The sequence below is a fragment of the Gracilinanus agilis genome, chromosome 2, assembly GCF_016433145.1.
Source record: "Gracilinanus agilis isolate LMUSP501 chromosome 2, AgileGrace, whole genome shotgun sequence".
NCBI lineage: Eukaryota > Metazoa > Chordata > Mammalia > Didelphimorphia > Didelphidae > Gracilinanus > Gracilinanus agilis.
Genome location: NC_058131.1, coordinates 390,661,319 through 390,678,686, shown reverse-complemented (window position 1 = coordinate 390,678,686; position 17,368 = coordinate 390,661,319). Strand labels below are relative to the sequence as shown.

Sequence of the window (17,368 nt, the reverse complement as noted above, 5' to 3'; positions counted from 1 at the left end):
TAACATTACCTATTATATTTTTATTTACTTTGTTAAACATTTCCCAAAGACATTTTAATCAGGTTCCCTTTGATTTTAACACCTGTGATGTAGATGACCCAAGAGGCAACACACATGGTAGGTATAGGTAAGCTCTAGAATATTATCAATGATAATATGCAAGCAAGTGTTACCAAGGATATATGTGATTGGAAAAGAAGATAGGCTGACTCACAAAATAAGGACAAAATTAAAGAGATGGGCAGCCCTTGTGCTGTACTAGTACATATGAAATATTAAAAAACTCGGGGAACGTCTTCAGCATAAAGGGTAGCACCTCTATGAAGATTTATGGAAAAGTATGGGTGCACACAATGAAATCACGGATTCAATAAAATATCTTATTTCACAAATGAGAAAACTTAAGATCACTAGACATGAAATTACTTGCCCAAGATCAAACAATAAATCAATGGCAGAATCAGGATTAACATATTAACAAACAAGTCTTCTGTTAGATGTTACTCAAACAGTCTGAATGAGCTTATGTATCTACTGTGCTCTAGATCTTCGCAGGCAGCATACTGACTTAGAAAACCACAAATTAACATTATCTATGTTAAATCACATGTTTGTTAAACCTCAACCTTCTGTCTTAGATAGTATTAGTTCCAAGGCAGAAGGGCAGTAAGGGTTAAGCAATTGGGGTTAAATGGCCTGCCCAAGGTCACACAACTAGGAAGTACCTGAGGTCAAATTTGAACCCAGGACCTCCCATCTCCAGGCCTGGCACTCTATTCATTCAGCCACTTATCTGTGCTTACCAATTACATTTTAATCTGATTCAGGCCCACTTGGAAGTTTTGCAGCAGCTGTTTGCTCTCTTCCCATCTCAAAAACCTAGCTAGCCTAGACCTTAACAGTCCGTCACTCTATTCTCACTCCAAAATTCCCTGAGTCAGATGTCTCCCTGAAGCCAATGCTTAGTAGAACTTAGGAGAGACTTAGAATTACAGTTGTCTCAGATGGAAGGAATTTTAGAGATCAAATCAACAACCTTGTCTTACAAAAAAGGAAAGTAACAGTTGGAAATAAACAATGTTTTCTAAGATCACCAAGTCAGTTAGTTGCAGAGCTTGAGAACATAACATTGGTCTCCAGAATTCAAGTCCAGAGGCTTTCCAGTGCTCTATACAGCCAGGTCTTGTTTCTTTATACAACTCTAATATCCATAAGGCTCGCAGCCTAAGAAATGTTGGAATTTTTCTTTTGTTTATACTCCCCTCTTGGGAAATGTGGCTGTACTAGCTACCCTTTCCTGGATCCATCAACACAAGTTCTTCCACCCCACCTTTGGTGACCCTTGTATTACCAACAGGATCTTCTCTTCAACAAAATTAAGCCTTGAGTCTCTCCTTTTACCCATATATCAAACAAATGAAACATTTAATTTATATTCCTAAAGGAAAGTGGCAATTCCTTCACTTCAACTAGGGCCATACTTTAAAAACCACTCAACAAAAACAAATATGCATTTATTTAATTGTTAGTATATGTGTAGTACATGCTAGGTTCTAGTTATAAAGACAAAAACAAAATGATCTCTTCCCATCTAGAAATTACATTCTTTTGGGCAGATATAACAAGGACACAGATAAGTAAATGGAAATTAATTTCAAGATAGAAGCAGCACTAACAATGATGGGTTAAGGGAAGTCCTAATGAAGGTGGTAGCACCTAAGCTGAACTTTGAAGGAATCCAGGAATTTTAAGAGATAGAGGTGAGGAGAGAGTGTTTTCTGGGAACAGATACATAGATATGTTTGGCTAGAACATACAATGTTTAAAAGGGAGTAATATAAAATAAGTTTGGGGCAGCTAGGTGGCTCAGTGAATTAAGAGCCAAGCCTTGAGATAGGCAGTTCTTAGTTCAAATCTGACTTCAGATACTTCCTAGATGTGTAACTGTGGGGCAAGTCACTCAACCTCTGTTGCCTACCCCTTTACTGCTCTTCTGCCTTGGAACCAATATACAATAGTGATTTTAAGATGGAAGGTAAAGGTTTAAAAAATAAGTTTGGAGAGAAACAGTGCAGATGAGCTCCTTTCTCAAAGTGGACAAATTAACATTAACAAATGTTGCCTAAACTCACTGAGTCTATACTGAGAAAGAATGGAAAAGGATCCTTTTCTAAGGATCCTTTCCTAAGATTCATTTTGAAAATGGGGATATAGTCCCAAAAATATTCATGTCAATTCTTTTGGTGGTAGCAAAGAAATGCAAACAAAGTTTGTGCCAATAAATTGGAGGATGACTAAACAAACAGTTGTATTTGAATGTAATGGAATATTGCTACACCAAAAAGAAATGATGTATTCAGAGAAGCATGGGATGACCTATATGAGCTGGTACAGAGTGAAGTAAAATCATGAAAATAATATACAAAATGATAGAACAGTGTAAGTGGAAAATGTTTTTTAACTGAATGCTTTACATAATTAAAATGACCAAGTTTGGCCCTGGATTAGAGTTGAGAAGATATATCTCCTTCCCCTCCTTGAAATAGCAGAAGACTCTGAGCATGGAATATTGCAATTTATCAGACATGGTTGATGTGTTGCCTAGTTTTGCTGAACTGTTTTCCTTTGTCTTCTTTTTAAATATTTGTTAAAAAGGATGGCTCTCTCCTCTATGAGAAGAGCAGGGCTAAATATAGAAATGAAGGTGATATAAAATAAAAAGGATTAATAGAAAATATTTTTTATTTAAAAGAAGTGAAAACAAGCATACGTATAAAAAAAAATAAGTGGCTTGCCCAATGTCACACAATAAACCAGTAACTAGGATTCCTGAGTTATAATCCAATTTTCTTTCCTCTAGACAAGGTGCTGTCAGTATTTTTTTTATCCTAGAGAATCTGTAGATTATCTGTCACAGATGCTGACAGAACTTACACTGGAAGGAGTCTTCTGAACTGTAGGCGCCTGCTCATTCCTAGAGCCAGCTGGACTGACTGGAGGCAATTCAAGGTTTGTATTCCCTCCTGGAAAACAGTGTAAACAGAAAGTCAAGTGTATATATATATACTCTGACCAGAATGCTAAATTTAGATTTTTCTAGAGTGGGAATCTTTAAAAGCAATATTCTCAGTAGGTTGGTTTAGTAATCTGCTTAAGGAAATGGGTGGTCAGTTATGTCTACTTAGGATCTCTCTCTCTTTTTTTTAAACATTTATTAATATTTTTTAGAAAAGTTAACATGGTTACATAATTCATGCTCTTACTTTCCCCTTCACCTCCCGAGCTGCCCCCCCCCATGGCTGATGCATATTTCCACTGGTTTTTTTTCAAACATTTATTAACATTCATTTTTAACATGTTACATGATTCATGCTCCTCCTTTCCCCTTCGCCCCCCGCACTCCCCCCACACATGTCCAATAACATGTGTCATTGATCAAGACTTATTTCCAAATTGTTGATAGTTGCATTGGTGTGGTAATTTCGAGTCTACATCCCCAATCATGTCCGCCTCAACCTATGTGTTCAAGTAGTTGTTTTTCTTCTGTTTCCACTCCTGTAGTTCTTCCTCTGAATGTGAGTAGCATTCTTTTCCATAAGTCCCTCAGAATTGTCCTGGGTCATTGCATTGCTGCTAGTACAGAAGTTCATTACATTCGATTTTACCACAGTGTATCAGTCTCTGTGTACAATGTTCTTCTGGCTCTGCTCCTTTCACTCTGTATCAATTCCTGGAGGTCTTTCCAGTTCACATGGAATTCCTCCAGTTTATTATTCCTTTGAGCACTTATTAATTAATCTCTCTGGGTCTAAGTTTCCTCAACTGTAAAAGGAAGATATTGGGTTATCTAGCTTCTGAGGTCCCTTTTAGCTCTAGATCTCTGACCCCACGATTTTTCTGCTCTTATAGGGTTGTAGCAAAGATTCAATGTGACTGCCATAAAATTCTTTAAAAAGGTATGATCAGCAATCCAAGAGAAATTCTGGAATTCTGACTTCCTTGGAGAATCTAGAAGACAGAGACCTCATAGAGCTATGTGTCTTCAATAATATTTAGCTGTGTGACTTTAAAACATCACACAATCATTTTACATCTTGGCTTTCTCATATGTAAAGTAGTGAATAACAACAGTCTTTCAGGGTTTACTTTGAGGGTTGACGCAATAAAAGGATTTAGATGAATACTTATTATAGTTTGTCACTGATTAGGAATGGGGCTTAAATTGCAGCAAACAAGACAAATTAGATATAAGGAAAATTATATGAGGTCTGCCCAACACAGATCATTAATAGAGGTATCAAACTCTCACAAACAGCAATCATCTTTCTATAGGGAATGTTTCCAACCAAAATTAGAAAAGAAGGAGATGGGGGCAGCTAGGTGATTCAGTGGATTGAGAGCCAAGCCTAGAGTCAGGAGGTGCTAGGTTCAAATCCAGCCTCAGACACTTCCTAGCTATGTGACCCCTAGGCAAGTCACTTTACCCCCATTGCCTAGCCCTTATTGTTCTTCTGCTTCAGAACCAAAACACAATAGTGATTTTAAGACAGAAGGTAAGAGTTGGAAAAAAAAAAAAAAAAAGAAAAGAAAAGAAAAGATGGGGACTACTAGGTAGCACAGTGGATAAAGCACCAGGCCTAGAATCAGGAGGCCCTGGGCTCAAATCTGACCTCAGTCACTTGCTGTGTGACCCTAGGTAAATCACTTAACCCCATTTGCCTAGCCCTTGTTACTCTTCTTTCTTAGAATTGATATTAAGATAGAAAACACAAGAAAAGAAGTAGCATATGGATAAGTGGAATGACCCCTACCTCTAGTGATCATAAATCATAAATGCTAAATTGAATGAAATTTGAAGAAGGGGTTGGCTAAAGAAATTAATCGTATCAAAATATATGCAAGGTCAAATCTGGCCTCAGACATTTCCCAGCTGTGTGACCCTGGGCAAGTCACTTGACCCCCATTGCCTACCCTTACCACTCTTCTGCCTTGGAGCCAATACACAGTATTGACTCTAAGACAGAAGGTAAGGGTTTAAAAACAAAACAAAACATATGCAAGGGTGTGCTTACATAATTAGGAAAATACACTTTAAGGAACTTTTGCATATTTGTGCCAATGTTGTTAATAAGACAAATGAATTCATTATATAAATTTGGTAATATGTGAATATTGCCTTGGACAATGATAAGATATAGTAAAAGAGAAACTTTTTCAGTAGCATTTTTTATCTGCAGTCAATAGTAACATTAGAGTGAATTTTTTTCCATAAGGCATATACAGAAGCAACATGACAACCTAGGCATCATGGGAACAAAGAATTAAAAAAGAAGATTTGTTGACTACTTTTGGGAGCAGAAGAAGGGGAAAAAAAGAAGTAAAACTGTACATGTTTGTATTCTGCTATTCCTTTATAAAAATTCTTATGTAAAATTATTAGAAGTCTACTTTCTTAACATTTTTTCGATGAAGGATCACTGAATTTATCATACACACAAAAAAGAACTGAAGGCTTAAACCATTTCCCTGTCTTCAGATACTAATATATACAAAGATCTCTGATCTTGTCAGTGTAAGAATTTTCTCTCTATAATTTGGAATGGAGGGTTTAAAAAGTTTCTTGAGGTTAAGGATAAGTGATCTACCCTTGCTCACAGAGCACTGTCAGAAACAGGGCCTGAACCTGTGCTCTTAACTCCACATTCAGCATTCTATGCCATATTGCCTGTCATGCTTCTAGATAACTATACATAACTAAATAATTCCAGAAAGGAGATCAGAGGCATACTCAGAACCATATAATGCCAGAAATGGAAGGGATTTGGGAACATAGATCATAAATATCAGAACTGAAAGGGATCTTGGAATATAGAATGTTGAGCACAAAAGAGATTTAGAGATCATTTAGTCCAAAATTAAAGAGGTAGGAGCAACACTGACCCCAAGAAAGCTAAGCTTTCTTTTTTTTCCCCTAAGGAAAAGCAGAATCACAGTTTTGTTTTATTTTTTTCCTAAAAGGTAAATAAGACCATTCTCGAGAAGTTCAAAAATGGAATAGGTTAAAAATGGAATAGGCTAAAGTCTGACAGGGGTCTAATTACTCAAATATACAAGGAGCTAAATCAATTGTATAAAAAATCAAGCCATTCCCCAATTGATAAATGGGCAAAGGACATGAATAGGCAATTTTCAGATAAAGAAATCAAAAGAATCAATAAGCACATGAGAAAGTGTTCTAAATCTCTAATAATTAGAGAAATGCAAATTAAAACAACTGAGATACCACCTCACACCTAGGAGATTGGCTAAAATGATAGCAGGGAAGAGTAATGAATGTTGGAGGGGATGTGGCAAAATTGGGACATTAATGCATTGCTGGTGGAGTTGTGAACTGATCCAACCATTCTGGATAGCAATCTGGAACTAAGCCCAAAGGGCTGTAAAAGAATGCCTGCCCTTTGATCCAGCCATGCCATTGCTGGGTTTGTACCCCAAAGTGATCATGGATAAAAAGACTTTTACAAAAACATTTATAGCTGCACTTTGTGTGGTGGCAAAAAACTGGAAAACAAGGGTATGCCCTTCAACTGGGGAATGGCTGAACAAATTGTGGTATATGCTGGTGATAGAATACTATTGTGCTCAAAGGAATAATAAACTGGAGGAATTCCATGTGAACTGGAAAGACCTCCAGGAATTGATGCAGAGTGAAAGGAGCAGAGCCAGAAGAACATTGTACACAGAGACTGATACCCTGTGGTAAAATCGAATGTAATGGACTTCTGTACTAGCAGCAATGCAATGATCCAAGACAATTCTGAGGGATTTATGGAAAAGAATGCTACCCACATTCAGAGGAAGAACTACAGGAGAGGAAACACAAAAGAAAAACAACTACTTGAACACATGGGTTGATGTGGACATGATTGGGGATGTAGACTCGAAACTACCACACAAATGCAACTATCAATAATATGGAAATAAGTCTTGATTGATGACACATGTTAAAATCAGTGGAAATGCGCATCAGCTATGGGGGGAGAAGGAGAAAGCAAAAACATGAATCATGTAACCATGGAAAATTTTTCTAAAAAATAAAATATTTTAAAAAATAAAATTTAAAAAATGGAATAGGCTTCCTCAGAGGGTGGTAGATTGATTCCTCATCACAGGAGGTATTTAAGCAAAGGCAAACATTTATCAGATATAATATAGAAGGGCATATAGGTGGCTCAGTGGATAGAGGACCTGACCTGGGGAGGTAGGGTCCTGGGTTCAAACCTGGCCTCAGACACTTCCTGGCTGTGTCACCCTGGGCAAGTCTCTTAACACCTACAGCCTAGCCCTTACAGCTCTCTGCCTTGGAACTGATACAAACTATACTTACTAAGACAGGAGATAAAGGTTAAAAAAAGAAGAAGAAAGAATAAGGATTCTTATTTATGTGTTAGACTAAATGCTGTCTGAAGTCCCTTCCAGCTCAAAATTTCTATGATTCTTAATCTTCTGATTTTATAAAGGTTGAAACTAAGACTCAAGTTATAGAAGTGTCAAAATCTTAAGTTGAACAAGCCACAGTAGCACACATCTGTACTCCCTGCTATCTAAATGAGGCTGACGAACTTTTGAGTTTCAGAATTCTGAACTGCAGTGAGGTAAGCTGTTCAGTGTCTGAACAAAGTTTGCTGTCAATATGGTAAGATCCCAGAAGCAGGGAGGCTATGAAGTTGCCTAAAGAGGAGTAAATTAATCCAGGTCAAAAAGAGAGAAATCAAAATTCCCATGCCAAATAGTAGTGAGATCAGACCCATGAATAGCCACTGCATGTCCAGACTGGGTAAAATGGGGAGACTTAAGTCTTTATTTAAAAAAAAAAAAAACAGAATGAGATGAGAACATGGATGAACATGCATGGATACAATGGACTTCAGGACAATAAATAGTTTCATTCTTCAGTACACATAGGGACTTTCATCCTAGGGTAACCCATTGCCATCATACCTGTGAGCTCAGCTAGGTGGTCAAAGGAAGATGAAGGAGGAGATGGTGGGAGAAGCTCATTGTCCTTGGCCAGTTCCTCTACCTTTTGACGCAGCTTGGATGCTTCCATCTGGGACTCTTCCAACAGTTCCCCTGGGGCCAGAGGGGAAGAAAAGTACAGGTAGAAAGTTCAGTTCCTTTATTATTTCTTACCCTACCTAAAAACCCCACAAAGCTGACTGAATGAAAAGTTAGGATATTCCAATTCAAAGCTTAGATTTCTCCCACTTTTCCCACAGTTAGATTTCATCACAGCCCAACTGGAGAGAATAGGTAGAGGAAACAAAACCCAAACCAAGCTACATGTCAACAGTGTAGGCTGTGGGGACAGGGAAAAACTTATTTAACATGAAAGCTCTGGATTTGGATGATAATTTTCAATTATTTTGGGACGTGGATTGGCCGGGAGTATAACTATCCCTTCCTAAATCCATGGGAACACTGGACAAAACCCCAAAGATGCTCATTTGTCCCAAGGTCTTCCTGCACTCCAAAGGCCTAAGGCCAATTAGCTGCCCAGTTTCCTGGGAAAGCAGGGAGCTCTCCCACATCCACTGCTACAGATTTTGCCATGGGGGCCAACCTAAGAACTAGTTAGATGCTGCCAGAAAGATACAAAATTCAAGGTTTGGGGCTGTGAAAGGAAAGAGAATGGGAAGGAAGGAAAAGTATAATACACTAGGGAGAATGAGGTACTGCAGAAGTAGAAGAGGGTATATATGGAAGGTGCCTTTTAAAGCATGTAGAAGATCACCCAGGGATATTCCAAAGACCCCAGGGAGGGGAGCCAAGAGCTCTTTTGTTAGGATAGAATGATACCAGAATGTACTCTGGATGATTCCAGCTGGCATATGACAGTAAGAAGAGATTGTGGGGAAAATGTCATAAGATTATGTAGAGAAGCCATTTAAGGCTCAAAAGCATGATGTTATTTTGTGGCCCCTTCAGCATTAAGGTCAGAGTCTCTTTCCCTTTGTGTCTTTATTACAGTAAATGGGAATAGTCACAGATGTCTTCTTTGGGTTAGGCTTGAAGATCATACTATTCCTTAACCTACACACAGCATGTACCAAAAAGGGAGTACTAAGTGATTATAGAGCTGTGTTTCAAAAACGGTGTAGACCTTACTTCCAATTTCCCATCCTTAGAAAAATAGTCACTGGGACAGAAATTACTTTGATCCTACCAGATCTCAGTTTTCTCCCTTTGGGAGAAAGAAGCATTTTACTATAGACTCATTATGGACATCAGGGCCCGGCAAATTGCTTGCATAAATGGACACAGGCTCCATACTATCATGATGACCCTTCTTGCACTGTCTTTATAAAATGGAAATTTGATCCACCATTTCCATCTCTCCCCCCTACTCCTATAGATAATTTGTTAGGGCAACCCTTAATTAGGAATAAGTGCTTGGTAGGGGAAGCAGTAAAAAACATAAAAGTATCTGAGATAGCATGAAGGGCTCACTTCAAAAGTCCCATACACACCATGCCAACCTGTGATTCTTAAGGCATAGTACAAGTCATAGCAGTGTTTCCTGGGGTGACAATAGTGTGAGCCTACCCAAATGGTCAGATCTTCATGGTGACCCATGGTGCTAGAACAGAGCTCTAAGACCTAAGGAAATAATCTCTTAGAAGCTAAGCAGCTTCCTTAGGGTCTTTGGAAATATGAGGCCAAAAAGAAAGCATCCCCAATAGCCACAAGGACAAGGCTAAATATTGTAGATACTAGGACATGGAGAAGGAATGGGGTATCTTTATTCTCCTGAATCCCCAAACCAGAAGAAGGTGGCTATGATATATATATATATATATATGAGAAATCTAGCTACCCAATACAGCATCCTTCACTGGGAGTCAACTACCTGAGCCCCAAGAATAGATTACATATTCCAAAAAGGTATTTATCTTTGTTATCTCTGCAGTGTCTAGCCTGGGACCTCATATGCAAAGAGCAATTAATAAATGTCTATTTAATAAATAAATGAACAGGACACAGACTAACCCTGTGAATATAGGCTTTGTTTCCCCTTATATAATTCCAAAAACAAGGACTTTCAAGTTAAAACGTTTGCCACTGAATTGACCAGTGGCACGCCCCCAAAATGCAAGGCAGAACAGGTAGGAATTGAGGCCAGTCATTATCTCTTCCTTCCACTTCCTATCCCTAGATAAAGAGTAAAAAATACAGGTTCCTTTATCCCTCACCCCCTTCTCCATCTTGTCTACTTTGGGGACAGTCAAGAAAATGACTTCCCTTGAACAGCAGGGGAAAAGTTAATAACCTAGGGAGACACTTGAGTAGGTCTGGGATCCAAAAGGTAGCAATTATTTAGGTTCAAGGGCCTAGGCGTACACACTAGAGTAAAACATAATGTCAAACTGAATTCCCTGGTTAGCTCCTGTTTGGGAGCTAGTCATTAGGCTACAAGTAAAAGTCCTTGGGTGGCAAGACCATGGAGTTCCTTGGAATGTACATGGGAAGAAGAGGAAGGGAAGAGGGGAGGTAGGTGTCTGCATTACCTAACGTCTTTATCCCTTGCATTTTTTCCTTCAGTCGGGAATTCTCCTCCACTAGATGCTCAAAAGCTGCAGATGCCTCTCCTTGCTTGCCCTCACCACCGGGGTCGTAGATCCGATATGGTCCTCGCCCTTCCATGGGGGCAGATTAGCCACCAAACCTCGTGCCCACCTGACTGTAAAGACAACAGCAGGGTATCAGAGCTACTTGGCTCAGCACTCTTGTCTTTTGCCTGGCACCAAGGAACTTCTTCCCTCAGCCAAGCCCACTCGCTCTATAGCATGCCATACCCCCAAGATCAAAAGACTTGGAGAAAAAAAAAGTTCTTAGAGGTTTGGCAGATATGAGATCCAGACTTCATATTTGGGGAAAAAAATCAAAAAGTCAGAGAACTGAGAGAAGGTAGTAGACCACAGTCTCCAGCTGAGAGACTGTGTCACTGTAATATACAAAGAACCAAAGTGAGGAATAATCATTTGTATCCCTTAAAAAAAAAAAAAACAATTACAATCTTGAACTAAGGATTGTAAATTAAATCTTAGAGGTAGGAGAGTCCTCAATAGGCATCTATTTAGTTCTAAACATCAAGGAAACTTCAGTGATTTGCACAAAGTAATATAGCAAAATTTTAGGAGATATAGAATTTAGGTCTTCTAACTCCCAATCCATTACTTTCTAAAACTATTCCAGGCTGTTATGTAAGTCATCTTAGTTTCCTATACCACCTTTAAGATCTCAGTAATGAATGTCTGTGGTACTCTCTAAACAAGTGGCCAGTCCCAACTCAACATCTATCAAGGATTATTTCCTTTAAGTTAAATCAACAGTGGTTCACAAACCACAATTTTACCTCTCAAAATCTCTACCACCCCCTATTCAGCTACCTTAGAAAGAGAACAACCCAAGGTGAGATAAGACAGTTACTTTTCTCCAAAACAAGACTGAAACTCTCCTCTCCTGCTTTCTTCTCCCACCCCCTCACACAGTACTTCCCAGAGTAGGGTAGGGAACCGTACACCAGAATAAAAAAGGCTGGGTATGGGGGATGCTCATAATACAGACAAGTGGGTAGGCCCAGAAATAACCACAAAAAGTTACAGCACAGATTACATTGCTAAAACAAATAACAGTAGCATCAATGGGATGTGAGTCTGTACTTCAAGCCCACAGCCCCAGATGTTAGGAAAGGGCTGAAGATGGCATAACTTTAGACACCTTACATAATTCTTTAGACAACATAATCCTGACAAAACTCTAAAAGGGACAGCATCCCAAAATATCTTCATTGTACACTCTGTGGAACCTGCAAACTTGTGTAATAAACTACTCTTCTCTGTTCACAGAATGGTAGCTACTGAGTCCCTTAAGAGCCTGGCTCTTCTTTCACCAGAGTGACCTAAGGCACAGAAATAATCTAAGGTCTTAACTCTGGAGCCAACATGTACTATTTCCAAGGCAGAAGATAAACACTTAAATACCAATCAGTAAAAAGTGGAAGAGATTTCTTTATAAGGTTTACTGGTCTCTAAGTAGTGACCAATTTCCTGGATATCTAGTATGGCTCTCAACTAAAGGAACCTCCTAGAACACTAAAGCAATGAAGGCTAGAGCAATTCTGGGTGAAGAAGGTATACAGAGAAGGCTGCTATAACTAAAAGCTGGAATTCAAAAGAAATCCCAAGACCTGAAAATTCTAGTCTTACCTCCTCAACCAAAGAGTTTGTGGAGAACTACACAATTCTGATTCTTCTGTGGAATTAAGTTTTATTAAACTAAAATAGAAAAGAGAATTAGGAAATTCTAAACAAATACAAGTTCCAGAATGAGTTAGTCAGGGACAGCTAGAGGGCTCAGTGGATTGAGAGTCAGGCCTAGAGGAGGGAGGTCTTAGGTTCAAATCGGGCTTCAGACAAATTCCTAGCAGTGTGATCCTGGGCAAATCACTTAACCCTCATTGCTTAGGCCTTACCACTCTTCTGCCTTGGAAACAATACACGGTATTGAAAATACTGTGACAGGTTAAAAAAAAAAAAAAAAGGATGAAAGCCACTCCATATGAGATTAAAACAAGTGATGCCAAATTATTTCAGTGTTAAAGTCTTGAAGGTACTGGCCACATCTGTAGTTTGGTTTCTCTGCTTCTACTGTGGAAAATTAGGCTATATGAACCTTTCTCTGAACACATATTCTAAATGTACCCATTTGCATAAGACCAAAGTTCACCCATGCTTTGGTTTCAAGTTGTCCCCTCACCATCCTAGTCACCCTACCACCTTGGACTCCCTTGCTAATGTTCTTTCTAAAATGTAGCACTAAGAACCGACTCCTGTATTCCAGATATGATTTGAACAATGGAACTTTAATTTCCTGTGTTTTGTGCATACTATATTTCTATTTAATGCAGCCTAAAATCACATCAGATTTTGAGGCTACCAGTTTATACTGCTGATTAATATTGAATTTACAATCCTCTAAAAACACCAGGTCTTTTTCATACACATTTTGATCAGCAAGGAAATAGCAGTAACAGGGTTACTAGAAGAGGGTTGTTTCTCTAACTATTTAGGGCAGCAAAAAGGAGCTAGGAATGGCTGGCTAGTCTTTCCACATTCCTACCATCTCTGCCCCAGGATTTTTTTTCAAAAGCAAAGCTTAAGCTTTGGTCAGGCTATAGGCTACTCAAGGGTTCATGGAAATTTCAAGTAGTACAATTCTAACAGAATCCTTCAGATAAGCCAAGCTCTTATACTACAGGACTTTTGCAAGGAGTGAATGGTTGTATAAAATAAACTCAGCAACTCAAGATAGCTAGAAATGCACCAAATAAACTAAAATAATCAAAAGAAGAAAACAAAACCTCAGAAGAATGATCCCAGAAGAAGGGAAAAACAGAAAAAGTTAAGAAATAAACAAGCAAAGAGAAGCCTCTAATGAATATATATGATATAGTATGGGCTAAAATTAAAAGTGAATAATTCTATACTATACCTACAATACAAGAAAAGAGAACAGAACCAGCACAAGAACCTCCAACATAGCTGAAGGCCTTTTAAAAGAAATGAAGGAAGTTTTAAGGAGTGAAAGGTAAATAAGCTTAAATATAAGTTTAGGATTTAAGAATAGAAAAGTATTAGACTCCTTAAAGAAATCAAGAATTTAAAAAGGGGAATATTAAGTGCTCATGGCTGAGCCATGACAATATAATCAAAATGACTATACTATCCAAGTTAATTTACACTTTTAATGCTATAACCAGTCAAATTAACAAAGAGATACTTTTAGAGAAATCAATGAAATAGTAACAATTCATTTGAAAAATAAAAAAGGTAGATGACATTATAAAAGAAGATGGGGATGATGGGGCTTCAAACTATAAAGTAAAGCAGCAGACATCCAAAGTACCTGGTATTGATTCAAAAACAGAAAGTTAGATCAGTGGAACAGACTGGACAAGGAATAATCAGAAACTATAGAAGTCGATCCACTAAAGTATTCAACAAACTGGAAAACAAATTACTTAGCAAACAAGTTTTTACTTAATAAAAACTTATGGTTAAAATCGAAAATAGTGTGGCAGAAATTTAGGCTTGTACTAACATCTTATACTATATTCTACAATACATTTTATTATCATTTTTTGAACTCTTACTTTCTGTCTTAGAATCAATACTGTGTATCTGTTTTAAGGCAAAAGAGTGGTACGGGCTAGACAATGGGGGTTAAGTGATTTACACCGTCACACAGCTAGGGAGCGTCTGAGACCACATCTGTACCAAAGACCTGCCTCTCCATCCACTGAGCTACCTAGCAGTCCCCACAATACATTTTAAATGGATGTGACCTTAATATTAAAGATATCATCAAAAAATCAGAAGAGAAGTAGATCAAATACCTCTCATAGTCATGGGTAGAAGATGTATTCTTAAGCAAACAAGAGACAGAGGCGATTACAGTAGATGAAATTTAACTTTGATTACATGAATCTGAAAAGATTTCTATACAAACTAAATAAATGCCTCTAGTTTTAGAAGGGAAGCCTTGGAATGGTTTGTATCACATTTCCCCACATAGCTCCAAGTTCTAAGTAAATGGTCAAAGGATATAAGCAAACAGTTCTCAAAAGAAATGGGAACTATTAAGAATCAGTTGAAAGAATGTGTCAAATCACTAATAAGAAAACAACATTGAGGTTTCACCTTACATCCTATAAACTAGCAAGAATGACAAAAGATGATACATGTAAAAACCCAATGGAATTGTGTGCCAGCTATGGGGAAGCGGGGGTTAGGGGAGAGGGAAAGAACATGAAACATGTAACTTTGGGAAAATATTCAAAACAGAAATTAAAATAATAAAAAAAAAGAATGACAAAAGATAGGAATAGCCAATGCTGGAGAAGTTGAGAGAAGATAGGGACAATAGTGGATTATTAATTGAGAAGTGAATTAGCAACAACCATTTTTGAAAAACAATTTGGAATTCCATTTTTATTAAATTATATATAAATAAAGTCCATTTCAATTCAGAGATTGCATTATTAGGCTTATGTGCCACAGAGGCATTGACAAGAAGAAAGTTCCCATATATACCAGCACTTTGTGTGATAGCTAAAAATTAGAAACAAATTAGATGTCCATCAATTGGGGAATAGCTAAACAAATTGTAGTATATGAATGTAATAGAACATTACTAATTAATGTGACGAATGCAAAGAAGCATAGAAAGATCTACATAAACTGATGCTGCAGAACCAAGAAAATTATATACAAAACTACTAAACAATGCAAAGAACTGCCATAAAAATTTTTAAGTGCTGCAAAATTATAAGGAACAAGTATGACTCAAAAAAAGAAATATAAGATATTCCTACCCCACCTTTTGCAGAAGTAAAAGGTCCACAAATGTTTTACATTGCACAAATTTCCAGACTTATTCAATGTACTGATAAGTTATTCTGTTTTTTTCATTTGTTTTATGAAAATATTTATTATACGGAATGGCTATGGCATGTAGAAGGGAAAGATATTAGGGAACACTGGTGAGATAAAAAAAGTGATAATTTTATTTTTATTTTAAATAAGTAACTCTGATCACTCAGAAAAAAACCTGATGAAACAAAAATCTTAAATGGCATATCTGAAGATATCATAAAATAAAATTGCCTAGCCATAGTAAAATTAGGACTTGGAATATAGATCCAGAGAATCAATAGGAAATTTCATGGTACAAAGAAACAACTCTAGATTTAGAGTTGCTACCTGGTTTCATATCTTGATGCAATCACCTGAATACTATAAAGTGTTATTATTGTCTTACATTTAACTTATTTGTTCATATGAGAACAGATTAAGTACCAGCCCCTATGCTAGAAAGGTAAACATGAAATATTTCTTTCACCCAAGGGTTTATGCTTCACTAAGGGGAAGAACATGTAGCTATATAAGTAAATACAAAATATGTATAAAATAGAGAGTAATTTCTGGGGAATACTAGCAATTGAGGGATGAAAGGTCAGCAGAGTCTCATGCTGGAAGTTGCATTTAAGATGAGTTTTTTTAAGAAGATAGGAATTTTGAGAGTGAGAGTGAGTAGGAATGAATTCTAGGAACAGAGGACAGCCTAAGCAAAACCACAAAGACCAAGAAGAGCAACAGGAAGTTCAGTTTGGTGGAAACATAAGAATATATAAAGGGGGAAAAGACGTGATAAACCTGGAAAGGTAGAATAAAACCAGTTTATAAATTTCTCTGAGCTCCAATTTCCTCATGTATAAAAACAAGATCAAGAGTCCTTAATCTTTTTTGGACCATATGCTCCTATGGTTGACTGGTGAAGCTTATGAACCTTTTTTCAGAATAATATTTTGTTTTTTAAAATTCGTAACTGAAGAAAATGCTAAATAGCAGTTAGTGGTTAGTCATAATGGGATGCAATTTTTCTCCCCATCCAACCTGCGGGGATCCCTTAGAATCTATCCATGGACTCCTTGACTAGGTGATTCCCAAGATCCATTCCAGTTCTAATTCTGTGATCCTATGAACTCATTTAGAAATATGACTGCCAAACAAAAGCTCCCAGGACAGGGAGAATGTAAGACACTCCAGTTCTATTTAGCAAAATACAAAGGTACATGGTTGGTATCCAAGAATAATTTATCCTGCAAAACTGAGTTATCCTAACAGGGAATAAATGGATGTTGAACTGTTCTTAAGTTTTCTTTATATCACAGACCCTTTTGTCAATCTGGTAAAGTTTTTGGATTCTTTCTTAAAAAAAAAAAAAAGGAAGAAAGGAAGGGAGGGAAAGAAGGAAGGAGGGAGGGAAGAAAAGAAAGAAGGGAAGGAGGACTTATTAAACACTATATGCCAGGCACTGTGCTCTAAACGCTTTATAGATATATTATTTAATTTTATCCTCACAACACCACTATGAAGTAGGTGCTGTCATTTAAAATATTTTAAGTAAATTTTACATTTCAGTTAGAGATTAATGAAAAAAAAAGACATACTTTTCCCCGCCATCCAAGTTCACAGATTACCCTGTTAAAAGAGATTTCCCTCTCAAACTGTAAATGGTACTAAAAAGGAAGGCAAACATGCCCAGCCAGCCCCTCATCCACAAAGGATTCTCTTTTCTCCAATCAACTCCTATAAACAAAGCCTGTCTCCCTCCTCTGAGAAATGCAGGCCCTAAGTTACTGTCTCAGTTTTCCATTTAGTTGCCCATCTCTTCCTCTGTTTCAAGTCTCTCATCCACTTATTCTAGCTTCTACAATTCTTTCTTCTATGCCTTATGTTGTTAA

At 37.5% G+C, this 17,368-nt stretch overlaps 1 protein-coding gene across 1 annotated transcript in view; it reads right to left on the bottom strand.

Moving 5' to 3' along the window:
- The window catches only part of TNIP1 (TNFAIP3 interacting protein 1), a 56,129-nt gene that overhangs the window by 28,843 nt on the left and 9,918 nt on the right, over positions 1-17,368 (bottom strand). The window contains exons 2-4 of the mRNA XM_044664489.1: positions 10,569-10,741; positions 8,002-8,133; positions 2,935-3,023 (exon numbers count right to left, since the gene is read on the bottom strand). Of these exons, the coding sequence (XP_044520424.1) occupies positions 2,935-3,023; positions 8,002-8,133; positions 10,569-10,704 (357 nt within the window). The 5' untranslated portion in view covers positions 10,705-10,741. The remainder of the gene's footprint in view (positions 1-2,934; positions 3,024-8,001; positions 8,134-10,568; positions 10,742-17,368) is intronic.